A 26,696-nucleotide genomic window follows, 5' to 3' on the forward strand; every position below is an offset into this window, starting at 1 on the left:
TACTATTTTTAAGCTTCCAGCCTCAATATTATTACCAAGACGACGCGTTCAGACTCTGCAGGCTGCAGGTTAAGTCCGTATGTAGTTGAGTGACTTATTGATACAGCGCCGTATCAAAAATCCTTCCTTTTAACACGCAAAAACACAGATACGGTCCTTTAACTCTTTCTAGAACAAACTGTGAGGCGACTGAAACTCCCAGCGGTCTCCGTTTCAGTCGTCGTCACTGACGGAGCCGTTTATTTCTCTTTGGGCTCGTCGCCGCCCGACACGTTTCCTTCCTCGTCCTCGTCGTCGATCATCCCCTTCAGGTAGGAGCGCTTGAACTCCTGGAACTCCATCTCCTCCTCCACCTCGCTGCAGACGACACAAGAGGGGGAAAGTGTTGGAGAAGAGCCGCTGGCGTTTACACGATACGGGGCTTTATCACGGGGCTTTATCACTTTATCACGTGTGCAGACGGCCGGGTAGAGCCGACAACAACTAGAGATGCACTGATCCAATACCCGGATCAGATACTGGCTGAATGAGGCCGATCCAGTCATTTCTTTTTTATTGATATCATACGCAACAATACACTTACACCGATTTAGTAACTTCAGTTCTGTTTGGAGTGAATTAGGCTGTTTGAAAATATCTGCTTGCACTTTACATCATGGGTGTCAAAGTCAAGGCCCGCGGGCCAGATCCGGCCCGCGAATGAATTATCTTGGTCCCCGGGATGATATTTGATTAGTATTAAAACCGGCCCGCAAGCCACAGCTGCTGCGATAGACTGGCGTCCTGTCCAGGGTGGACCCCGCCTCACGCCCGATGTCAGCTGGGATCGGCTCCAGCCCCCCCGCAACCCCGACCCCGGGATAAGCGGTTGAAGATGAATGAATGAATGAACAAAACTACATTACCCACAAGGCAACGGTAGCCCGCAAACTCACTGCAGCGCCGCAAGTGGGCCACCTCGGCTTCATTACTCATCAGCATTCAGGGCAGATGTCAACGTTCAGCCCCCCGCCCCCAATAACGGCTAAAGGGAAGGTGGACGACGAGAGCAGGGTGGTTGAAGGCTCGGTGGGAGGCAGAGCACATGTTCACACAGCTGTGCGTCTTTATCTTGATATTAAGGAACATGTTTTATTTCTTTTTTGCTGTTTGCCTGTTGAAAGTGTTTTCACATGGAATTACTAAAGTTATAAGAAAATATTGGATTATTCATTTAATCATTAAATAAAATACGGTTCACTGTGTCAGGTCTTGGTTCAACAGGTTAAATGCATCATTTTAATAAACTTTGAACCAGTCCGGGCCTCGGCTCGCCTCTGATGTATTTGACTTTGACTTCCCTGCTTTACATGGAAGTGTTATTGATTTCTTTTTGCTGCTAATGTTCTAATATACGCTTCATTCATTCAACAGGAGGATCAGATCGGTAACGGCCGACACGCTCAGCCCAGGTATCTGGATCGTTAACGTCTCTAGTTAACGTAACCAGAATCCTCGGTCCAGCGCTGTCAAACTAGATTCTGTTACGGTTTAATCTGTTTCTCTCCTCAAAGGTTCAAATGTTCAGCTGTAATTTGATGAAGTCTGTGACCAGGACGCCGTTTTCACCTGCATTAAAAAAGGACCAAGCGCTACCGCCTCGTTACTCCGATTGATTGTAGGTGTCAAATTGTGTCCAGAGACATTTTGCTCTGCATCCTTAATAACGTCCCTTGCAAGGTTTCATATTAATAAGCGTTTGAGGTTATAGTTTGGTGATGCCAGGTTAGAAAACGGTGGCTGGAAATTACACTGTTAAACTGAAAAACAGTCTGCAGCTAAAATAAATTTAAAAAACGTTGATCCTCATGCAGAGAGTCGCCCAAACAGTGAGTCCTGATCTTTTATTCACACAGGACTGACGCTTCGTTGAGTCAAGCTAAATAAATGTCAGGATCCAGGTCCTGTCGGTCTCTTCCCTCGTCCTTTTGTGTGAGTTTGTCTCCCTCTGTCTGTTTCTCCTGCTTGTGTCTTTCCCTGTGTGTTTTGTTTGTATAAGAAGCCGAATGTGTGCCAGATCCGGCGCCAGAGCGTCTCATTTACGTGGTAACTTCTCGTCGGTTGGCTCCCGTTTCTCGTTTGATTGCATTTTCGCTTCGTGTTGGTTGTTCACTTATTGTTTCCTCGTTCTTTCCCTCCGTAGATCCCGTTCCCTTGTCCAGATCCCCGTATGCTACCCTGTTCCTGTTCCCCTCGACCGCCTCGTGTAATTGCATCCCTTTGTTTTCGTTATTAAATATTTCTTTAGTATCATTGTGTCCTTGTCTGCATTTGGGTCCGGTTACATTGTGTTATTCCCCGCACCGTTCACGACATAAAGACTATTGTTCTTAACTCACCTCTCCTTCACTGTTGGCAGCGATAAAGAAAACAAAAGACAGGAAAAACAGAAGGTTTGTAGTTGGTTGAAAATCACGCCTAAACACATTTATGTAAGTTAATAAATACACCCATAATCTAGTTTTTCTGGGGTAAAAAATGCTGTTAAATACGGATGATTTTGGAGACGCTAACAAAGAACCAACCAAATAAAACACGTCTGCGTACCTGCATCAGGTTTAGGATGCATCAGCTTGAAGGGGACTTCCAGACCGACCTCACTGCAACAAAAGCAAACGTTTCTCACTCTGTTCATGAACTAATTCACATTAAATGACGTCAACAAAGTGCGTTACACAAACAGTCTGCGTAGATTAAAGCGTGCTACTGTTAAAAACGACAGCAAGGATTAAAAAAAGCTTTAAAATGTGAATATTTTACTAAAATAACATTTAAATCCTGATTTCCGAAGCAGGAAAAAGCTTCAGAATTAAAAAAAAACGTCACTATTAAAGATTTCCGTGAGTAGAACTTGAAAGATGACGCAAGATTTCTCGTTACAATAGCGCGCAACAATTAATGACGACTCTTTTGTTTCTACCTCGAGACATTTTCTACTTTTTACTCTACAACTGAGGAGAACAAGAAGACATGAACTCACCTTGATCCCATCATCCTGTGAGCGCAGCAGAGACAAAGATGAAAAGAAAATGCATGTTGAGTGTTTTATTTGAACTGAACACAAACCAACAGAAAAGCATGTATGAGTTTGCAGCAGCAGGTGATATTTGCGGGGAAGACGAACTAAGACGGGTGAGTTTTGATGAGTTTCCGTCCAGTTTGAATAAAATGTGTGTTTTCATGAGTTGACGAGGTTTTTACCTTAAAAGAAACTTGAATTCTGAATGTTTATGACTGGATAAGAATAATAAGAGTGCAAATACGTCCGTTCATGACAAATTGTGAGTTTATTTTGTTTATTTCTTCTTCTAAAAATGAAAGATTGCCTGTGGAACGATGAGGGAGTGTAACTCCCCTTACATTGACACATAAAACTACAGAAAAGTCATGTTTTCATCATGTTTTCCCCAACGTTTGAGCTTTGACTGAAGCTCTTCTTATAACAGCGCCTGTAACCCGACTCCCTCAGATGAGTCTCATGGTCTCAGCAGATCCATCTGAACTCTGGTTTAAAGATCTTTTGTGAAGGGGTGAAAATCCTGGTTTCTGATTGGATAAACCATCTGTCTGTCACCAACATACGGGCCAAACCAACCAATCAGATCACTGAAGCGTGTGACGTGCTAACAGCTAACTTGCTGATAGCTGTTCTCATCTCATCCATAGAAGCCGGAACAGTCTCTTCTCAATGCGTCAAACTTAAATCCACCTCAATCCGCATTTCTCTGATGACTTCAGTCACTTGTTCTTTCCCAGGCTGACGAGCTCATAGGAAACATGAGTTTATTCATAAAAACTGGGCCGATACACATGAACGTAACATAAATGCAGAGTAGCATGATTTTTCTCAGCTTCTCCTCTTTACACTCAGATGTGGCTGCAGAGGAAACTCAGGCTTCACAGAGACAGAAACAAAAACTTCTCTGAGTAAAAAGAGACATCGATGTGGTGATTTAACCTCAGATATAACCATACTGAAACAAGACTTAGCGAGCTGTTGCCAAGAGGATTCAGAAACCCACGAAGAAGAGTGGAGCAGGAGCGTGCGGAGCGTTGTGGCCGCGCATACAGGGAGCGCATGGAGCAAGTCTCCGAGCACGCCGATATTTGACGCACTGAGACAGTTGAGCTGAGTTACGAGGGAGGACAGCGTCAATGAATCGCTTTTTAACACAGGCTTCTACTCAAAGGGCTGGAAATATTCCCTCACGGGGCGGATCAGGCCCGTGGGGCGGCAACTGAATAGTTCTGGGTTAGAGCAACAGCGCCACCTACTGCTGATCCCAATGAACCAACTGACAATGGTTTGCAAACCAGTAGGTTTACATTTTGTTTGGACGATTTTCAGAAAAATTTGGTGAGAAATTGCAGTTTGGATGGAAACCTGGACACACACACACACACACACACACACACACACACACACACACACACACACACACACACACACACACACACACACACACACACACACACACACACACACACACACACACACACACACACACACACACACACACACACACACACACGAGACTCACCCTCCGATGATGAGCTTCACCATGACTCTGTATGAAACCATGATCCCCATGACTTCCTTCAGCACACCTTCCTTGATACTGAAAGAAAAACAGTATTTAAATGAATGATTTATGTTGTAAAGTGAGGACGTTTATTATCTCTGAGCTGTCATTCAGTGGCGTGCAGGATGCATCCGTCCGTCCACCGTTGGATCCATCTAAGGTTTGTGTTCGCTCACATGCTCGATGACGCCAGGTTGGTGTCCTCGTGCTTTAGTTTGCCGTCCAGAGCGATGCCCCTCCTCTCCCGGTTGTACGCCAGCAGAGGCAGCAGCGTGTAGACTTTCTGCAGCGATGCTCCGGGAGACACCGAATCCCTGAGACGAGAACACACAAACAAACATTTAAACTCCGGTAGAACGCAGAGAACACAGCAGTCAGGTAAACCAACAACACACAGCAACAACGCACGAGTATTATATTATTACAGAGCCTCCAAACTCCGCAAATGAGCTTCAGCCACGGCTCACGTTTGTATTTGGTGAGTGCAGCTTTAAGTGGAGTCTCCTCCTGCTGGACATTAGAGAGAATGCAGCTTTAAGTGGAGTCTCCTCCTGCTGGACATTAGAGAGAATGCAGCTTTAAGTGGAGTCTCCTCCTGCTGGACATTAGAGAGAATGCAGCTTTAAGTGGAGTCTCCCCCTGCTGGACATTAGAGAGAATGCAGCTTTAAGTGGAGTCTCCCCCTGCTGGACATTAGAGAGAATGCAGCTTTAAGTGGAGTCTCCTCCTGCTGGACATTAGAGAGAATGCAGCTTTAAGTGGAGTCTCCTCCTGCTGGACATTAGAGAGAATGCAGCTTTAAGTGGAGTCTCCTCCTGCTGGACATTAGAGAGAATGCAGCTTTAAGTGGAGTCTCCTCCTGCTGGACATTAGAGAGAATGCAGCTTTAAGTGGAGTCTCCCCCTGCTGGACATTAGAGAGAATGCAGCTTTAAGTGGAGTCTCCCCCTGCTGGACATTAGAGAGAATGCAGCTTTAAGTGGAGTCTCCTCCTGCTGGACATTAGAGAGAATGCAGCTTTAAGTGGAGTCTCCTCCTGCTGGACATTAGAGAGAATGCAGCTTTAAGTGGAGTCTCCTCCTGCTGGACATTAGAGAGAATGCAGCTTTAAGTGGAGTCTCCTCCTGCTGGACATTAGAGAGGATGCAGCTTTAAGTGGAGTCTCCTCCTGCTGGACATTAGACAGAATGCAGCTTTAAGTGGAGTCTCCTCCTGCTGGACATTAGAGAGAATGCAGCTTTAAGTGGAGTCTCCTCCTGCTGGACATTAGAGAGAACGCAGCTTTAAGTGGAGTCTCCTCCTGCTGGACATTAGAGAGAATGCAGCTTTAAGTGGACTCTCCTCCTGCTGGACATTAGAGAGAATGCAGCTTTAAGTGGACTCTCCTCCTGCTGGACATTAGAGAGAATGCAGCTTTAAGTGGAGTCTCCTCCTGCTGGACATTAGAGAGAATGCATCTTTAAGTGGAGTCTCCTCCTGCTGGACATTAGAGAGAATGCAGCTTTAAGTGGAGTCTCCTCCTGCTGGACATTAGAGAGAATGCAGCTTTAAGTGGACTCTCCTGCTGGACATTAGAGAGAATGCAGCTTTAAGTGGAGTCTCCTCCTGCTGGACATTAGAGAGAATGCAGCTTTAAGTGGAGTCTCCTCCTGCTGGACATTAGAGAGAATGCAGCTTTAAGTGGAGTCTCCTCCTGCTGGACATTAGAGAGAATGCAGCTTTAAGTGGACTCTCCTCCTGCTGGACATTAGAGAGAATGCAGCTTTAAGTGGAGTCTCCTCCTGCTGGACATTAGAGAGAACGCATCTTTAAGTGGAGTCTCCTCCTGCTGGACATTAGAGAGGATGCAGCTTTAAGTGGAGTCTCCTCCTGCTGGACATTAGAGAGAATGCAGCTTTAAGTGGAGTCTCCCCCTGCTGGACATTAGAGAGAATGCAGCTTTAAGTGGAGTCTCCTCCTGCTGGACATTAGAGAGAATGCAGCTTTAAGTGGAGTCTCCTCCTGCTGGACATTAGAGAGAATGCAGCTTTAAGTGGAGTCTCCTCCTGCTGGACATTAGAGAGGATGCAGCTTTAAGTGCATTTTCTTCTGATTGTGCTTCACAGGAACATTTAAATGTATTTCATGCACACAAAACAACACATGAACTAAAGACACAAACGTTTGCAGAACATTTTGTTTTATAAAGAAAACATCGTAGATTAAATGAAAACATAAAATCACTGGAGCTGCAGTTGTGAAAATCGATTAAACCAGCTTCTCTAATGTGTATATTTCCTGATTTTTAAGAGCCCACTCACACTGTCCTTCTGGCCGGGGCCAAAACCGGTTTTTCAGCTAAAGCCTGGTACCTTTAAGCAGTGTGAGTGCACCCGCTCCGCGCACAACTGCGGCCAGCGGGCCGTGGACCTTGAAAGAGGTGGGCTTCAGCGGAGCCGTTTGCACATGTACGAGCACCAGCGTGCGCACGTGTACGAGCACGAGCCCTACAGCAGTAGCGTTATGTCCGCCTGTTGGGACGTAGAAAAAAGAAGGAGGGACCATGCGCGGACATTTAACAACAACAATGGCGGTGAAAGGTTCACGTTGGTGTGATGCGGAGGTGGAGTGTTTACTGCAGATTTGGTCGATGAAAAGATTCAAAAACAGTCGACAAGACGCACAAAAACTCTGAGGTCTACGGAAAGATCTGGAAACAAAGCCACACACACGCGATCAATGCGTGTGACGTGTTACGGCTTGAAGGCGTATGGACAGCAAGAAGTATTGGCCGTGGCCCTGGCAGTGTGAGTACAAACGGGGCTGGGGCGTGGGGGGGAGAGGGAGGGGGGACAAGTACCCTAAAGCCCGGGTCGCGGTACCCAAGGACAGTGTGAGCACGCTCTTAGACTTAGATCCTTTGAGATTCCAGCAGCTTACAAAAGACACAAGGGAGGATTTAAAAAATACAGTATGAGATAAACAATGAACTCTTCATTTAATAAATACAGAAAGTTTATTTCCTCCTCTGTGACAAACTGAATATCTTTAAATCGTGGGTAAAACAAGACATTTGAGGACGTCATCTTTGAATCTGGAAAACACTGATGGCTTTTATTTTACTCATTTTTTCACATGTTATACCAAACAAACAAAGTTTTATCCAGTTTCATCAACAATGAAATGAATCGTGAGTAGCAGCTCTAAAAATCACCTTTAGTTTAACCTCAAACAGACGAGTTATAGTATGAACATGGAGAACAGACATACCGTAATTTCCGGACTATAAAGCGCACCTGACTATAAGCCTCACCAGCTAAATTTAGGGTAAAATACAGATTGCTCCATATAAAAGCCGCACTCGACTATAAGCCGCAGGCGTTTTGATGTGTAATTACCGTAGTATATAGGGGTTCCTGCTACCACGGAGGGGATTGTCGGGACAGAGATGACTGTTTGGGAACGCAAAGCGTCCCATTTATTAACAATAAATCTTTCAATCATTCAATCAAACTTTCACATCTTTGACATGGCGAACAGCATTCGTGCAGAGTACAAATAATACAACGGTGCAAAGTAATACAAAGTGCTCGCCTGTAACACGGCAGTAAAAGTGCAGTCCCGCGGCCGTTTACGTTATCAAAATAACCAGCCATTCATTGATGTCAAGGGTACGTGCAGCAGCTCTGTTTCCTTCTTTGACAGCCAGATCGATTGCCTTTAACTTAAAAGCAGCATCATATGCACTTCTCCGTGTGTTTTCCATGTTGAGGGTGTTTGCATGAACACTTTCTTCGCGCAAACTGTCGCTGACGCTCTCCTACTCTTTGTTTTGCTCTCGTTACCTGGCGCCAGATGTCTGCCTCGGTCTCGCGCATCCTCGGTAGTGCGTGCCCCTGGTTACGGTAAGCCGTAGAAAAGCCGCACCGTTGAATAAGCCGCAGGGACCAGAACGAGGGAAAAAAGTAGCGGCTTATAGTCCGGAAATTATGGTACATAAAGTTTATATTCTAGATCAGGAAAGTCGAGTGAAACGTCAAAGTGCAAAGTCTCATCGAATATCAAATCTGAAGATTATGAACACGAACATACACAAAGATTATGCAAGAAAACAAAAACCCTGAGGCGTAACTGAAACTGTGTTAATTTAAACAGTGTTGTAATAAATGTGTAGGAGCCATTTTTAACCTTTTTGTTTCAATTATGAATTAATTCTAATAATAAGTGCTCTATGTCCTATATTCTGGAGAATCTGTGCCCTCTACAGGTCAAAGGAGCATTAAACAGGAAGGTGACCTGGTGGAGGTGTGGCTGACTGGGAGCACACAGCTGTTTGCCTGCTGCTCACTACCCGCTGGATTGACTTTGTGCTCAGATTTAACAAATATCCAGTCTGCCTTATACCCTACTTACCAGTTAAACTGTGGTTTTTGTTACAATAAAATACCATCTATTTTTCAACTATACTCCTTCGATACCTTTTTGGATTTTCTACAAACACAAGCGTCAAAAGATTCCCCCAGTCAACATCATTGTGACAAAGAAACAAACTAAGGACAAATAGTCACTACAAAATGTGTTTTCACAAAATCACATTTATTTCAACTCAGACATGATGACTGAAGGAAATTAAATAAGAAACAACAACATTGACTGTGCTCAGAGTTATTTATGGTTATAAAGTTTATGAAACTTGCAGAATTCATCATTCGTGCCAGTGTGTCTGTGACAGAGCGCTATCTTTAGCTCAAGCTAACCCGACATGTTCACAGACGGAGAAGCTAAATCTGTCCAAGGAATTTTTACTTACAGCAGAAAAATAAGTTATAACAAAATTAAGCTAGAAAAGCAGTTTAGTGTTTATTTGTGTGGTATTTATTAAGTTTGAGAAACGTCACAATCATTCAAACGCACGCCCACATGGCTACGCTGCTCCTTGATGCTAACATCACTTTCATCTGCACTTAGCTGGAACGGCTAACGCTAACAGCTAAGGCTAACTGTCAGTCAAACTCCTCTAATCCTTGTTTTGATGCTGTGGTTTTCTGGAGGGGACGGGTTCAAACAGGCTCAAACAGACTCCGCTCTCCTGGAGTTACTGGGCCGGGTCTGACCAACCTGGCAACCCCACTGCTGGACTTCTTTTTTGTTGTTGCGACGATGATCTGGAGACTCTAGATGGAGCTGATCGTTCTACACGTTCAACCTTTAACTCATGTTCACAAAATGAATTAATCATCTACCGTATTTCTGTTCCACAGCCACAGAGACCTTCACGGGTGAAACCTTCACTGGGAGATTACTCCAACTTCTTATGAATGGAAACATCTTCTCAGTGAAAGTGTGTGTGAAGGTGTGTATGTGTGTGTCAGTATCAGCGTCACAGAACGACAGTTTTCCTGCGTCCCAGTCCAGATCCACTCTGATCCTCTGGAGGTTGGTCTGCACAGAGAGATCAGTGTCTGGATGTGATGGAGAACAGGCTCTGAATCGACCACCTAACAACAACTCGATCCTCCATAGTTCAGACCAGATGTCTCCCTTCCTCTGGACAGACTCTGCCAACACTCCCAGTCTCCAGCTTGTGCTGTCTCCAACCTCGACCTCCCAGCTGTGAGTCCCCGAGTCAAAGCCCTCGGAGCCCAGGACGGAGAAGCAGTGATAATCGATCCTCTCTGGATTATCAGGAAGCTGCTGTTTCTCTCCTAGTCTCAGACTGGTCAGATCAGAGGACAGCACCAGATACGACCCGGCCGTGTTTGGGTCCAGAACCACAGGAGTGTAGGAGACCATGTCCTTCATCTTGTTCCAGATGTTGAAGGTCAGGTTGCCCAGGTGTTTGGCCTCGTCTATCAGAGCTCCTGAGAGCAGCGGTGGATCCTCCAGCAGGGGGCGCTGCTGGACTCGCTCCACTGCAGCCTTGTAGTTGTGCAGGAATGAGACGTCTCCAGCTCTCAGCTCCTCCTCTGTGGCTCTGACTGTGTCTGAAAGAGCTGCTATCTCTCTGCTCACAGCCTCTGTCTCCTCCTTCATCCTCCGACTCTTCTGCTCCTCTTCCTCCCTCAGTGCAGCCATCCTGGCCTCCTCTTCCTCTTCTAGAAACTGGTGAAGCTTCTTAAACTGCTCCTTAATCTGCGTCTCTGTGCGTCGGGCCTGGACCTTCATGTGTTCTGCTGTTCGATCGCACTCGTCTTTAACTTGTTCAAAAACCTTTAACTTCTCCTTTAAGGGCTCAAGAGTTTCCTTAAGTCGTCCCACAGCTTCATCAAGTTTGAGTTTCTCAAAGTCCAGACTAGAGAGAGCCTCTGAAGATCTCTGATCACTCTCCTGTGTGGAAAACTTCTTTAAAGCCAAGCTGAGAGGATCTTCCTTTGATTGTCGTCTCTTACAAAGTGGACACTCTTGGATTTGTTTCTCTGCCCACCAGCTCTGCAGACAAGCTCTACAGAAGCTGTGGCTGCACGACAGCGTGACAGGATCTTTAAAAACGTCATTGCAGACCAGACAGCGGAGATCTTCCTTTAATCTAGAAGCCATTAAGTCTCTGAATGAAGCAGAAAAAATATCTACCGGCCGTCCTCCCTTAATCGTCTTCTTGTAACACTTCAGTGAGTCGTCAGCAGGCTGAAGAGGCAGAATCCCTCCTATTAGTTGTCCTTTCTTAGTGGAAAAGGTGAATTTGTTATCAGGGTGAAATTGTCCTCGTGTCTCTTCTCAGTGAGGCACAATAGTTAGATCCAATACTGGTTTGTCTCAGGGTAGATGGAACTTGATCAGTCCAAAGGTCAGTTGTAAATCTTATATAACAAAGCAATAAAACTGACGGTCTGAAGGTGTTTCCGAGTCTGTTAACGTTCACCAGAATCATGGTCATCTATGAGCATAATTCCCCTCATTACTCAGTGGTTAAAAGCAGAATCCAAATCAGATTATTGGCACAATTAACCTCTAGCAAAGAGTAACTTGGGCGTGTTCAAGCTGTTGGGGAGAAACGCTGAACCTTTAACTGTGTTTAACTTCACTGCAGTATTCTCCACGTTTCCCTCACTTCCCCAAATGCCGTATAAGATCATGCATTTGTTTTGATCTTTCTTAAAACATTATCAACTCTTCATAAACTCAGGAACCACAGATCTTCCTTCAGTCGCTTCATGTAAACCCAGACAGACTGGATGATGTTGAGATTAGGGCTCTGTGGGGTCCATACCATCACTTCCAGGACTTCTTGTTCCTTTATGCTGAAGATAGTTCTTAATGACATTGGCTGTATGTTTGAAGTTCTGCTGCAGAATCAATTTAAGGCCAATCACACTCCCTCTCACAGTCCAAAGACATGCAGGTGTTAGGTTAATTGATGCCTCTAAATTCCCCGTAGGTGTGAATCTGAGTGTGAATGGTTGTCTGTGCCCTGTGATAAACTGTCGTCCTGGAGACAAGGCTCAATTACAGGTAGCAGCACCTTGTCAAGCAACTATTGCAGGTTAATAGTTATATGGCATAAACTGCTATTAAACGATACAAAAATGAATCATCAGCCGGCATCATGGGACAACCTATGGCTAGATAACAAGTGAGTGAACCTTGTACACTCTTTGGAAATTTGAATCTGTGAGTCAATAAAACAGTGCGTTCTACACAGCATTTCAGAAGTGACAGCATTAACAACAAGTCTGTCGCTGTGTTTCATGGTGAAAGCTCGAGTCTATCAAAGGAGTATGATAATCATTTTAACTTTCAAAGTTCAAATTCAGACTGAGCCAAAAAAATCATTTCATTCACTGATTGTTTGAATAAAAACAAACAGCCAAAGTGCTCTGCTGTTGCCTAGCAGCGGCGGCTTTGATGTTGAGGGGGCGGAGCTTAAAGAACTGCCTTTGATCATAATTCTATGTAAATGAGATCTCACTCAGAGTTCCGTCACATTCTGGATCTGCCTCCAGACCTGAACGGCTGCTGCACACGAGCTCACGTGGCTCCGACCAGGAAGGACAATAACTCGGTTATTCACTGGGATTCTTCGACGGACATTCAGGACAGAAAGCATTCAGAAGGAACAACAGCCACGATGGCCCTCTCAAGACCAGCATCGCCACAGACGGACGAGTCAGGAGCCGTGGATTTGTGCAATTATCTGATCAAATCCTACTTCAAAAGGATAACCCCCGAACAGCTGGAGCTGTTGAAAACAGGCACCGCAGATGACCCCACTAAAATCGTGCTGGCCGAACTGCTGCTGGACATCATACGGTCCTTGTCCAAAGCCGTGCTGAGAGCTCTCCAGGGCCAAACTAAAGTGTCTGAGGAGGACATTCAGTCCTGTGTGGGGGACGCTGTCTCACGCAGTTTTTCCGACGTTCTGGACATCAAGAACCCGATCCAGGGTATCAGCTCAAACCGCTTGTCGAGTTTGCTCAGCAGAGACATTTCAGAACACGTCAACTCTTCTCTGGCGAGCACGCACCGCATCACTCCCCCCCGCAGGCTGAACACTATGATTGAATACGTCTGCAAACTGTTAAAGGCCCTCACAGCCAGAGTCAAAACACCTCTAATAAAGAGGAGAAGACCAAATCCGACCACCTCCCCCGAAAAACTCAAGTCATCAGACCACAGGCAGGCATCAGCTTCACCTGTGGATCTGGACAACCCCAAGGATCAGGAGCGCTGGCAGACACCAGTCATACCTTTTGATCCAGAAGACCCAGACAGAGACGACAACAGGCACAGGGCGGTTACACCGTTGGAACTAGAAGACCCAGAAGACCTAGAAGACCCAGAAGACCTAGAAGACCCAGAAGACCTAGAAGACGATGACCACGGACACACAGAAGCCCCGGTGGAGGCCACACCAGAGGACAGGATTAGAGACATGATCCAAGAGGAGGTGACTCAGATCTTTGAACCTCTTTTGGATGAAGAGTCGCGTTCTGAGTTGACGCTGCGATCCCAAAGCTCCTCTGACATCGAGGCTGTCGTAGAAGACATTGCTGATGACGTGAGGAGTTTGAAAGACGTCCCAAGTCCGATAACTGAAAAGGAGGACCTTCGGTTTAGGAAGAGAGCAGAGAAGAGGATCAAGGCCTTTTTTGCAAAGTATTTTACCAAACAGTGGATCACTCGTAATGCGAGAGAAGTGGTGGACAAATTCGACCTGGACCCCAAAGAAGAAAGCAGGAAATCACCGCAGCAGATCACAGACCTGGTTCCCTCTCTGCTGGCCGAGGAGGGTGAAACACTAAAGGATGGAAATGAAGGTTGGGAGATGACAAAATTCAAGAACATCTCCCCTCTCAAAGTCCAGACGTTCACACAGGAATTCAGTGATCTCCTCTACGGACACATTGCAAATGGAACAGAACCAGAGATGAATCCAGGAACGTCAGGAACAGTCTCTTCCTGCAGGACAGTTTGTGTTCCTCAGTCAGATGCTGACATGTACGCTGAGATCCAGGACAGAGCGTGGAGTTTCCTGGCACTGATGAGTTGGTGGATGAACACTCAGCTCAACACCCACAGTGACAGATTGATCGCAGGTATAACGGCCAGTGAGTTGATGCCACCTACAGAGTCACTGGAGTGCTCCATGGGGCACTTGCCTGCGTTGACCGGTGCAACGAGTAAAGCATCGACCGGTGGAGCGACCGTCTCAGTCACTAAAGAGACACTTGCCAAACTTGCGGCGCAGCAGGAGAAAAACAAGCAGTTCATCGAGGCGTTTGTGGAGCAGCTGGTCGGGCGGGCATACAGGAAAAACAAAGTGACCTTTACCTGCTCAGACCCCGAGGCCATCATGAAGCACCTGTTTGAAGTCATATGGGCAAAGGTCCAGGGTGTAGACTTCCACGCCACCCAGAAGACCTTCAAGAACCTCGACAAGACCATCTTCCGGGACCTGTGCAAGAAGTGGGGCAACGAACAGATGGTGCTGATCTCCCTAAAACTAGGGGAACCAGCACTTGAGAAGTTCATTGCCTCCTCGGTCAGACGTCACCTGAAGACACCACCGGAGTCCAACGTCATCCGCAGACTCTTCTCCGCTGTGGGCAGCGCCGTCTCCAAGTTCTGCGGATGTCACCGCGGGAATCTGGATTCCTCCGAGTGGTCCGACAGGGCCACATTCAATGCCGAGTGACTCGGTTGTTGTGCATTAATGCCGAGTGCATCGGTTTTTCTGCACACAATGCTGAGTGATTCGGTCGTTGTGCGTTCAATGCCGAGTGATTTGGTTGTTCTACAAACGCCGAGCGAGTCGGTTGTTGTGCATTAAATGCCGACTGAATCGGTTTTTCTGCACACGATGCCGGTGAGCCGGTTAAAAACACAAAAAAGAAAAGAAAACCAAAAATAAAGTCTGTTTATCTCCCTCATCATTCGCTGTAACGTCTGCTGATTCAGTCTCATTCATACATTTGGGTTTTGTTTGTGTTTTTTGAAAACAGCGGGGTTCAAAATATTTACCTGCTGAAATTCACGAGGAAACAAACATTTTGGTTTCACTAAAACTCCAACAGTCAATAGAGAAGCAGGTGCTCAAATAGAGTTTTTCAGACAGAAGGTGAAGTCAGAAATATTTACACAGACATTGTGTGGAAAAATATTTTTTTTTGGACATAAGAGCAAAATAAATATGCTCTAAATTCAGGCATGAACCTGGAAATGAGCAGAACTTGGGAGCTTTTAATAGAGTTTGATCAAGTTTAGAAAACAGAAGGAGACGGTTAAGTTTAAACCACTAAAGGTGACGGTTAAGTTTAGTCAGGTATAACGGCCAGTGATTGGCCGATGGTTAATGCCGCCCACACAGGCACCAGAGTTCATGGTGGAGCTCGTGCCTTTGGTGACTGGTTCATCTCTCTCAAGTTCTGCTGATTCAATTTCACCTTGTTTCATAAAATGAATCGTAACTTTATTTAGCGTCTTCCAAAGAATCCAAGTTCACTTTGCATACGTGGGAAATACAGTTACACACACAGAACACATGTTGATGCAGGGGTTTGGGGATCGGTGTGTGACGACGGTCTCAAGGAATTAACTTGAGACTTGAGACACTGGAGTCAGGTTAAAGCGCGCTGCGTCACATACAGACGAACAAATGGTGCCAAAAATGTTAAAAGCCAACGCTTTCTGCCAACAGGGCTGCACCCGAGCACACGCCCTGGAAGTCTTTTTATAACCGCACACGTTCGCTCATGAAACAGACGAGTTCAGCACATTTAGTTTGCATCAGAACGATCCACGGGAACAACAAACAAGGCAACAGACGAAGGGATAAACTGCACCGTCTCACTTCCTCCTCCTCCTCCTCCTCCTCCTCCTCCTCCTCCTCCTCCTCCTCCTCCTCCTCCTCCTCCTCCTCCTCCTCCTCCTCCTCCTCCTGCTCCTGCTCCTGCTCCTGCTCCTCCTCCTCCTCCTCCTCCTCCTCCTCCTCCTGCTGCTGCTGCTGCTGCTCTCTGTTTGACACCTTCACTGATGCCTTGACAGCTGGATTACTTACTTTATTTATTAATTTCGGACAGAGTTCACGCAGCCTGTCAGGAGTCTGCTGTAATTTTTCCCTTCCTTTCTCTCGGGGGACACTGAGGGCGACCTCGACATGAAGGGCGACCTCGACATGAAGGGCGACCTCGACATGAAGGTCGGAGTTGCTGCCGTTTGCGGCGACCCCCCCCGGCAGGAGGGCGTGTTGGATTTCTCCTCCCTCCCTAGCGTTAACGTTAAACAGCGATTAATTATTACTTATTATTGAAACTATCACTTGTTGGTTATTTCAAATGTGATGTTTAAACGCTCTCTGGTGGACAGAATGTATTTTATATAGGGCGACACGGTGGTGTGGCGGTCCTCACTGTCGCCTCACAGCGAGAGGGTTCCTGGTTTGAATCCTTTCTGTGTGGAGTTTGCATGTTGTCCCCGTGTCTGCGTGGGTTTTCTCCGGGTTCTCCGGTTTCCTCCCACAGTCCAAAGACGTGCAGGTGTTCGGTTCATTGATGACTCTAAATCACCCGTAGGTGTGAATGGTTGTCTGTCTCTGTTCGTCTCTATGTGTCCTGTGATAGACTGGCGTCCTGTCCAGGGTGGACCCCGCCTCACGCCCGATGTCAGCTGGGATCGACTCCAGCCCCCCACGACCCCGACAGGGACGAGAGGATGAAGATGAATGAATGATTATATGAATTTTAAAAATGATTAGGATTTACAGAGAAAGACGGTCAGAACTCGAACTTTGGCGTAGAGACGTTTGTTTGTTTGACGAGTTTATTGAACCAGAAAACTCGTGGAAATAAATATTTTCCCTATTTTGATTTCAACATGACTTGACTGAACTGTTCCCGTGAAGCTCGGTTGTTTGTTTTGAACAAACGTGGAAATTCTGATTTCAATTCTCGTATCTGTGACGTTGAAAGCGTCGTTTCTGTCAGATGGACTGTGAGCGGTGCATTACCCCGGTTCCTCGATGGCCACGGATTTGACGTAGCTGTCGTTGGAGTACAACACCACGGTGGCGACCTGATCCACTGAGGAGGAGGAGAAGAAGAAGAAAGTTACGCTCACGCCTCCACTTTACAGCGGGAACATGAACGCCACGCCTCTGACGCTGAGCGCTCGTCTTTACCTGAGACGATGATGTTCTTGATGGTTTTGCTGGAGTCGTTTTGGACGTTGACGTGAACTTTGACGGGTTCACCGTGGTAATACATCTGGAAACAACAGCAAAGAGAGACCGTTAAGTTTAGACAGCTAAAGGTGACGGTTAAGTTCAGACCACTAAAAGAGACGGTTAAGTTTAGACCACTAAAGGAGACGGTTAAGTTTAGACGACTAAAGGAGACGGTTAAGTTTAGTCACTAAAGGAGACGGTTAAGTTTAGACACTAAAGGAGACGGTTAAGTTTAGTCTCTAAAGGAGACGGTTAAGTTTAGACACTAAAGGAGACGGTTAAGTTTAGACCACTAAAGGAGACGGTTAAGTTTAGACCACTAAAGGAGACGGTTAAGTTTAGACGACTAAAGGAGACGGTTAAGTTTAGTCACTAAAGGAGACGGTTAAGTTTAGTCACTAAAGGAGACGGTTAAGTTTAGACCACTAAAGGAGACGGTTAAGTTTAGACGACTAAAGGAGACGGTTAAGTTTAGACGACTAAAGGAGACGGTTAAGTTTAGACACTAAAGGAGACGGTTAAGTTTAGTCTCTAAAGGAGACGGTTAAGTTTAGACACTAAAGGAGACGGTTAAGTTTAGACCACTAAAGGAGACGGTTAAGTTTAGACCACTAAAGGAGACGGTTAAGTTTAGACGACTAAAGGAGACGGTTAAGTTTAGTCACTAAAGGAGACGGTTAAGTTTAGTCACTAAAGGAGACGGTTAAGTTTAGACGACTAAAGGAGACGGTTAAGTTTAGACGACTAAAGGAGACGGTTAAGTTTAGACACTAAAGGAGACGGTTAAGTTTAGACGACTAAAGGAGACGGTTAAGTTTAGAGGGTCAGAGTGGAGCAGCCCCACCTCTTTGTCCAGACTGGCCTTGACGTGCAGCGGTTTCTCCGACATGACGAAGTCCCTGGTGGTTTCAACAGAGGGCGCCGCTCCCTCGCCCTCCGGAGCGTACTGGACCTTCCTGAGCATCAGCTTCACTGTGCTCCTGTTGGACAACGCAGGGAAAACATGACAACTAAAAACCAAGACATCTTCTTCTTCACATTAAAGAAGATGCACGCAGAGAGACGCACGCTCCTGAGCGCTTTACTAACCCTGAAAACACCACGTCAGGAGTTCCAGCACCTGTTCAGCGACTCACCGTTTGCGTATTTTAGCGTCCTGGCTCTCCGCGCTGAACGCTTTGATCTCAAACTCCACGGCACATTGCTGCAGAAGAAGAAGAAGAAGAGAGGAGGCGTCACCACCCTGTGGCGTGTTCGCTCCATCAGTACCGGGGGGGTCAGGTTCTTACCTTGCCGACATCATGGGGCGCCGGCTGCAGAGCCACTGAGCAAGGCAGGTTGTCAGGAAACTGAGGAGACAGAAACAGTGAGTGAGGTCATAGCTTAAGTCGTTAATTTAATATAAATATGCAGCGCACTGTGTTTCCTAACGTATGATTATTACAGTCACACAACAGGCTTACACTGCGGACACAACATCCATGGTGGACAGGTGGCGTGAAGAAGATTACAAAGAGGAAGACGAGAAGAAATATGGAGGGATGAGGGGAAGAGACGGGTCGGAGAAAACAACAAAGTTTGGGATCATTTCAAGCTGAAACTAAAGGAAACTTGTGTCTCCATTTCAGCACTCGGTGAAACACGTGAGCGGGGAATATTAACACCTGTAATTTTAGCAGTGCTCGTCAGCACCGGCGCTGCAAAATGAACGTAAAGGCCCGTCCACACGGAGACACGTTTTCCTGTAACCGCTCATCTTCAGTCTGGTTCAGTCTGGTTTAGTCTGGTTCAGTCTGGTTCGTTATAAACAGGATCTTTAGAAACCGGTTCCCAGAGTGTGCAGATTGTAAACGCCCCCCCATGGCGTTGTGGTCTGGACGGTGAAAGCTCAGACTTTGTTAAAGGACGGCGTCACGGCCCCACCTCCGGCCTCTGACCCCGCGGCGTCACATCACAACAACAGTGCTGCTGCGTGAGAGGACAGAGACGGACCCAGAGACTGTTTACTGAACTGGACTCTGAGCCACATGCATGGGACTGAATGAGGCCCAGCACAGATGTCTCCCTTTTCCCCTGGTGTGTGTGTGTGTGTGTGTGTGTGTGTGTGTGTGTGTGTGTGTGTGTGTGTGTGTGTGTGTGTGTGTGTACCCTGACAGTGCAGCTCACCTCAAAGAAGAACGGGTAGGCGTTGTCTCCCAGCTTACGCAGCAGCTTGGCCTGCAAGTGAAGTCAGTAACGTTTACTCGTGAAGCGCTTTCCACAAAAACATCAACAAGTGAAACACGATACGTTTCTTCACTAAAGATCAACAAACAGGATCAGATTTTTCTCCGTGGTTTATTTTGACAAAGTTTTTTTCCTCTGCAGACAAAAACACATTCACCCCTGCTTCCTCACAAAGCTCAGAGTTTAGCAGGAACGACCCCGAGCCCACTGGGGCTCAGCCTTTTAGAGGAGGGTCCCCCCATCCAGACAGACCGGGTCACAGGGTCACAGACAGGGTCACAGGGTCACAGACAGGGTCACATGGTCACAGACAGGGTCACATGGTCACAGACCGGGACACAAGGTCACAGACAGGGTCACAAGGTCACAGACAGGGTCACATGGTCACAGACAAGGTCACAGACCGGGACACAAGGTCACAGACAGGGGTCACATGGTCACAGACAGGGGTCACATGGTCACAGACAGGGTCACAAGGTCACAGACAGGGTCACAAGGTCACAGACAGGGTCACAAGGTCACAGACAGGGTCACAGACAGGGTCACAAGGTCACACACAGGGTCACAGACAGGGACACAAGGTCACAGACCGGGTCACAAGGTCACAGACCGGGTCACAAGGTCACAGACAGGGTCACAAGGTCATAGACAGGGACACAGACAGGGACACAAGGTCACAGACCGGGTCACAAGGTCACAGACCGGGTCACAAGGTCACAGACCGGGTCACAAGGTCACAGACAGGGTCACAAGGTCACAGACAGGGTCACAAGGTCACAGACAAGGTCACAGACAAGGTCACAGACAAGGTCACAGACAGGGACACAAGGTCACAGACAGGGTCACAGACAGGGTCACAAGGTCACAGACAGGGTCACATGGTCACAGACAGAACCAGCTAGGCCTTAGTTGGGTGACGTCTTTAGACCGTCCACGGCCCGTTTGGGAGAGGTGGGCTTTAGTAAAGCACGTTTGCACGTGTACGAGCACGAGCGTGCGCATGTGAACGAGCACGAGGCCTACGGCGGTTCTGAGGTCATTTCCTGTGCGCCTGTTGGGACGTAGAAAAAAGAAGGAGGGACCATGCGCGGACATTTCAAACAATGGCGGTGAAAGGTTCACGTTGGTGTGATGCGGAGGTGGAGTGTTTACTGCAGATTTGGTCGATGAAAAGATTCAAAAACAGTCGACAAGACGCACAAAAACTCCGAGGTCTACGGAAAGATCTGGAAACAAAGCCACGCATCGCCATGACGTCATCAATGCGTGTGACGTGTTACGGCGTGATGACGTATAGGCAGCAAGAAGCATTCTCCGAGGCCCAGGTAGTGTGAGTACAAACGGGCCTGGAGGGGGGGACGAGGACCCTAAAGCACGGGGCACGGCACGGAGGCACAGTGGGAGGGCGCCCTAGTTGTAATTAATACGATGTGTTGTAAATTGTTCTGCTTTTGTTTGTTTTTTTATTCTGTTCTATTGAATTAAGGTTTAATAATAATATTAATAATAATAATAATAATGATGACGATGATGATGATGAGATGGAAACCTCACCTGCGTCCTGGTGTGGATCCCCTTCTCGCGGTCCTGCAGAGGCGGGTACACCTGGCGCGTGGACAGGTAGAGCTCCCTGCGGAAGGCGATGCCCATCACGTCCATGTCGTCTCTGCCGTAGCGGAAGATGCAGGAGAGGGTGACGAACACTGGGGGGCACAGACACTTCGGTTCATACGTTTACAAACATTCATCCTTATTCCTGTTGTTTTTGGGGGTTTTGTGATTATTTTGGATGTTTTAGAGTTTGTGGCGTAAATTTTGGTAAGAAAGGGACTTTACCTACTTTACAAAACGCATGATTTTATAATTTAAAGGCTTAAAATGACTTAAATAATGTGGTTATAATGGAAGTCAATGGGAACCAGAGTCAGTATCTTGAAATGCATAAAACATATTCATGCAATCACTGATTTTATTGCTAAACTTTGACAAATCCAGCAAAGTTTCCTCAACAAACGTTTTATTAAACGGAAAATAATTCATCTTTTGTGTTTTTTTGTAATAATTAAAACTTAAAATAAATAAACTGATATTAAAAAAAGGGACAAAATCCTGAAAATGGCTGAATTAAAGGTGATTAAAGGATTTAAGCAAAAATATTGATGCATGAGGATTTCAGTCGTGACGTAACACCCTTTCAAAATAAGATTTCCTGTCCGAGCCTCGTATTACTCCAGCGCTGCCCCCCGTTGTTTGAACAGTTTTTAAAAACATCATAATTGACCTTTGACCTTTTTCTTCTGGATGAAAAAGAGTCAAACTGAGCACAGAGCTGATCCTGATCGTTCACATGTTCAGACGTTGGTTCTGTTTTGTTTCAACGGAGTGTTTGGACCCGGAAGTCTTATTTTGAAAGGGTGTTACGTCGAGACTGAACAGGACATTTTCATTTCCCACGAGGGGGAACCAGAGTCAGTATCATTTTGCATCTGTTTTTAGTCATTTTGCTTCTGTTTTTAGTCATTTTGCTTCTGTTTTTAGTCATTTTGCTTCTGTTTTTAGTCATTTTGCTTCTGTTTTTAGTCATTTTGCTTCTGTTTTTAGTCATTTTGCTTCTGTTTTAGTCATTTTGCTTCTGTTTTTAGTCATTTTGCTTCTGTTTTTAGTCATTTTGCTTCTGTTTTAGTCATTTTGCTTCTGTTTTTAGTCATTTTGCTTCTGTTTTTAGTCATTTTGCATCAGTTTTTAGTCATTTTGCTTCTGTTTTCAGTCATTTTGCTTCTGTTTTCAGTCATTTTGCTTCTGTTTTTAGTCATTTTGCTTCTGTTTTTAGTCATTTTGCTTCTGTTTTTAGTCATTTTGCATCTGTTTTAAGTAATTTGCATCTGTTTTTAGTCATTTTGCTTAAATTTTTTTGTCATTTTGCTTAAGTTTCTTGTCATTTTAAGTTTAAGTCGTTTTGCTAAACTTTGACAAATCCAAGACTCTAATCACCAACAAAATTTCATCAACAAACTTTTTATTAAACGGAAAATAATTAATCTTCTGTGTTTTTTGTGATAAATAATTAAAACTCTGAACAATAAACCTGTCGTTCAAAAGGTTAAAATCCTGGTAATGATTGAATGTTTGGTGGTTTTGAGCAGGTTTGAAGTTGTTTAAGAGATTTATGAACAAACACTTTTGATATTTGATGATTTTAAAGCAGAGTTTTGTGCGTGGACGCGTTTGTGTATTAAAATAAACACTGATATCTGTTTGGATCACAACAGTAAAGGTTAGAAAACAAAGTCTGTGACGATGCTGAGGTGAAAGAAACGGACCTTTCCTGCCCTGCAGAGCCTCAGGGTCGATGATGATGACGCCGTCTGGTGGGGAAAAGAAAATACAACAATTTATTAATTCATTAATTAATTAATAAATAAATAAATACATCTGTGTAACAATGGGGGGGGGGGGGGGGTAATGCAAAGGTAAGAAGATACATCATTAAATGTGTTTTAAATTAAGTGTAAAAAAATATTAAGAGAAAGAAATAAGAATTAAAAGTATTTAAATTGTCACATATTAAAAATTTAAATTTAAATTTAAAAATTAAACACACAAACACACAGATCTAAAAGATTTTAAATGTAGAGACATTTAAATAGAAACAATATGAATTATTAAAATATATATATATTATCAAGCAATGGGAATTAATAAAAGTTTTTTAAATCGTCATAAATTAAAAATGTTTTTGTTTTTTTAGAAAATTTGACAAAATTAACACACAAACACACGGATCCAAAAGATGTTTAAATGTAGAGACATTTAAATATATTTAAAATTAAATGTTATTAAACTAAATTTTATCAAGCAAAAATAATTAATATATTTATTTAAAATGGTCATAAATTAAAAATGTTTATATCAGAAAATTTGACGAATTAAAGACAATTAAAATAATTTTCTCATAAAAACATTTTTAATTTATGTCAATTTTAAACAAATGTATTAAATACTTGTGGTTGATAATTTAATTTTAAATATATTTAATGTGCTGAGTTCTCACCTTTTTACTCTCTTTGTGTATTAAATGTTGTTTATTTATTTATTTAATATGTTGTTGTGTGACAAACGTCAGCGTTGAGAACAATAAAGTAAAGATTAAAGATGAAAAGATGCGTTTGGACTCTCACCGACTGGGTCCACAGAGTCCACGCGGTCCACGAAGTCTCTCCTCCCCATGTAGACGCCGACCTGAGGCGGCGTAAAGACACAGTCGTCATGACAACAGAGGACAGGAACGGCGTGCATTTATCTACTGTAAGTAATTTACAGGACACATCAGATAACACTGGGGGGGGGGTACATGTGGTCAGGGGGGGTTCGTCACATTTGGCTTAAGTTTTAGTCATTTTCCACTCCTAATGCGGAAAACGAAACTGAAACTTATCAGAGATCCTTTATTATTTAGTTTGAGGAGATCTGTGAAGGGAACACGACGCTGTTCGGACGCTTCACACGATTTGGAGGCATATTTCAGAGGCATACGAGGTGCGTGCGTGCGTGCGTGCGTGTTAAATGCCTTCTGCAGAGATGCGAGACTGGAGTTGATGACTAAAAACAGATGCAAAATGACTGAAAACAGATGCAAAATGACTGAAAACAGATGCAAAATGACTGAAAACAGATGCAAAATGACTGAAAACAGATGCAAAATGACTGAAAACAGATGCAAAATGAATGAAAACAGATGCAAAATGGTGGTTCGATCACCAGCTCCTAAAGTCCATTTACCATTTACCTGTCCAACTACGGCCCCCACACACACACACACACACACATTTAAGATTAAACAGACACCTGGTGTTTATTATTATTATCATTATTACGTCATATATAGTGTTTAATAATGTAGTGCAGGTGTAGCAGCTCGAGTTTAAAGAAATCGTTTAGTGATTAAACTCTGACACAGAGCGTGACCCGGACTCGACCCGCTGAGCGTCAGACGAGCATCAGACGAGCGACTCCGCGGCTTTCACAGATTTAAACTCAGTGAGATGGAAAATAAAGATAAACATGAAGCGTCCGAGGTTTTTAATCAAACGACACCAGGAATGATAACACCCGGAGAGACCTTCGACAGTCACATGTCAAATCTCTTACTTTGTCTGTTGTTCTGCACTAAAACAGCGAAGCACATTTATTTATTTTTAACGTCTCACTCACCGAATTGTCCTTGCAAATCTTCTTGTAAACAACATTTTTTGGACTCATGTTGGTGCAGATCGATGATCAGCGGCGCCTGAAAGAGCGAGAACGAGACACAAAAGAAACTTTATCTTTATCTGTTTAGTGACAAAATCAAATGGTTCAACCACAGAAGAAGCTGAGACGATGCACAATAACAAAAAACTTAAGTAATGCATGTTTTCCTGTGTTTCCACTGCAGCGTTGTTGCCTGAATGCTCTTTTGTGTTTAATCAGACACTTTAATGGTCGGGTTCGTATTAAAGGAGAAAAGAATCGGTGTTAAAAGTGTTAAAATCACAGTTCTACAGCAATAATCAGCCACAATGCAAACTCAGCTTAAATCAGTGTTTGACACAATGAGCTGACTCAGCATCAGAACCTGTCTTTAAATGATTAAAGTCCAAAAGGTCCAAATAAAGTTCTCCAACAGAACCAGAACACAGTTACATCAAACATCAACATGTAAAGAAAGAATTTCAGTTTGTTTCTTTCAGTTTTAGTTGTTTTTTGTTCTCAAACTAAATAATAAAGAATCTGTGAGAAGTTTCAGTTTCTTTTTCCCCGTTAGGAGTGGAAACTTAAGCAAAATGACCTAAAACTTAAGCAAAATGACTAAAAACAAGTGAAAAATTACAAGAAATTTAAGCAAAATGACTAAAAACTTAAGCAAAATGACTAAAACTTAAGGAAAATGGCTTAAAACTTAAGCAAAATGACTAAAACTTCATCAAAATGACTAAAAACTTAAGGAAAATGACTTAAAACTGATTCAAAATGACTTAAACTTAAGCAAAATTACTTAAAACTTAAGCAAAATGACTAAAACTGAAGCAAAATGACTTAAAACTTAAGAAAATGACAAGAAACTTAATTACAAGTGGAAAAGCAGCATAATCCCTTATATTTATTTGTATATCTATGACTTTTAATGTTTATTCCATTAATAAATAGTAAAGGTTCAGGTGCTGTGACTCTTGTCTCTCAGTTTGACACTTAATGAGTTGAATAATTCCACTTTTAAACACTTTTAATAATAAAAAATAAAGGATTTCTCGGTTTGACGGGATTTTACCGCGTCAAAATGGCCGCCGCTCAGTGCCGAGTCACTGCCGAGGCTACTAGCTAACGTTAGCTTGGCAGTAGCGGCACTGAAAGTGTTATAAAACGTAAACTTTATGGATGTTTGTGAAATAAATATATAAACATGTATGAATATTGTTTTGCAGCGGTGTTACCTGTGAGTCTGGACCTCCGTCGCGGTCAAATCCGCGCTTTAAAAACAACAAAACCGACATTTTGATACAGAATCAACGTCCCTGAAGACCCGCGGACTGATATCACTGGGACTACTTTCTTTCCTGATTAAATAGTCCCTGAGAAAACGGGGTGAAGCGGGTTTTAAAGGATTATTCACAGTAACTATGGTTACCGTTTATGTAAATAATGCAGCTATTTAATTTTTAAAACAAGTAATATTTTGTTTTTGTCGCCCCTTCTTTGTTTCCTGTGCCCTGGAGGACGGAATCTCACCTGTGTATTAATGGGCATCAGGTGGTGCTTCGGCTCTGTTACATTATGAATAAATACAGATAAAAAAATACATTATTTTTATTTAAATGTTCATTATTTGTTTATTATTTAACCCTCCTGTTATTATATATCATTCAATGTTTAACATCTAAAAACATATTTAATTTTTTAAAGAATAAAATATTGATAATATCACACTTTTGTCTTAAAGTGTGTGCGTGTGTGTGTGTGTGTGTGTGTGTGTGTGTGTGTGTGTGTGTGTGTGTGCGTTTATGTGTGTGTGTGTCAGTGAAAGGTGTGTGTGTATGTGTTCTTGTGTGTGTGTATGTGTTCTTGTGTGTGTGTGTGTGTGTGTGTGTCTGTGTGTGTGTCAGTGAAAGGTGTGTGTGTATGTGTTCTTGTGTGTGTGCGTGTGCGTGTGTGTGTGCGTGTGTGTGAGGGTCTCAC

At 44.3% G+C, this 26,696-nt stretch overlaps 2 protein-coding genes across 2 annotated transcripts; both read right to left on the reverse strand.

Moving 5' to 3' along the window:
- Positions 1-239: 239 nt before the first annotated feature.
- Positions 240-24,743, reverse strand: saga (S-antigen; retina and pineal gland (arrestin) a; the record flags this gene model as incomplete). Its single annotated transcript, XM_083928161.1, has 15 exons — positions 240-357; positions 2,577-2,639; positions 3,020-3,034; positions 4,581-4,658; positions 4,799-4,936; positions 17,043-17,115; positions 17,214-17,298; positions 18,103-18,238; positions 18,395-18,462; positions 18,548-18,607; positions 19,425-19,475; positions 21,039-21,187; positions 22,805-22,849; positions 23,663-23,723; positions 24,696-24,743. The coding sequence occupies 15 exons, from the start codon at positions 24,741-24,743 to the stop codon at positions 240-242; spliced, it is 1,188 nt and encodes a 395-aa protein (XP_083784287.1).
- LOC310957798 (nuclear factor 7, ovary-like) lies at positions 9,836-11,137 on the reverse strand (the record flags this gene model as incomplete). Its single annotated transcript, XM_083928531.1, has 1 exon — positions 9,836-11,137. One exon carries the CDS (start codon positions 11,135-11,137, stop codon positions 9,836-9,838), a length of 1,302 nt encoding a protein of 433 aa, XP_083784657.1.
- Positions 24,744-26,696: the final 1,953 nt, after the last annotated feature.

This window comes from Echiichthys vipera, assembly GCF_963691815.1.
Source record: "Echiichthys vipera genome assembly, chromosome: 15".
Taxonomy (NCBI): Eukaryota; Metazoa; Chordata; class Actinopteri; order Perciformes; family Trachinidae; genus Echiichthys; species Echiichthys vipera.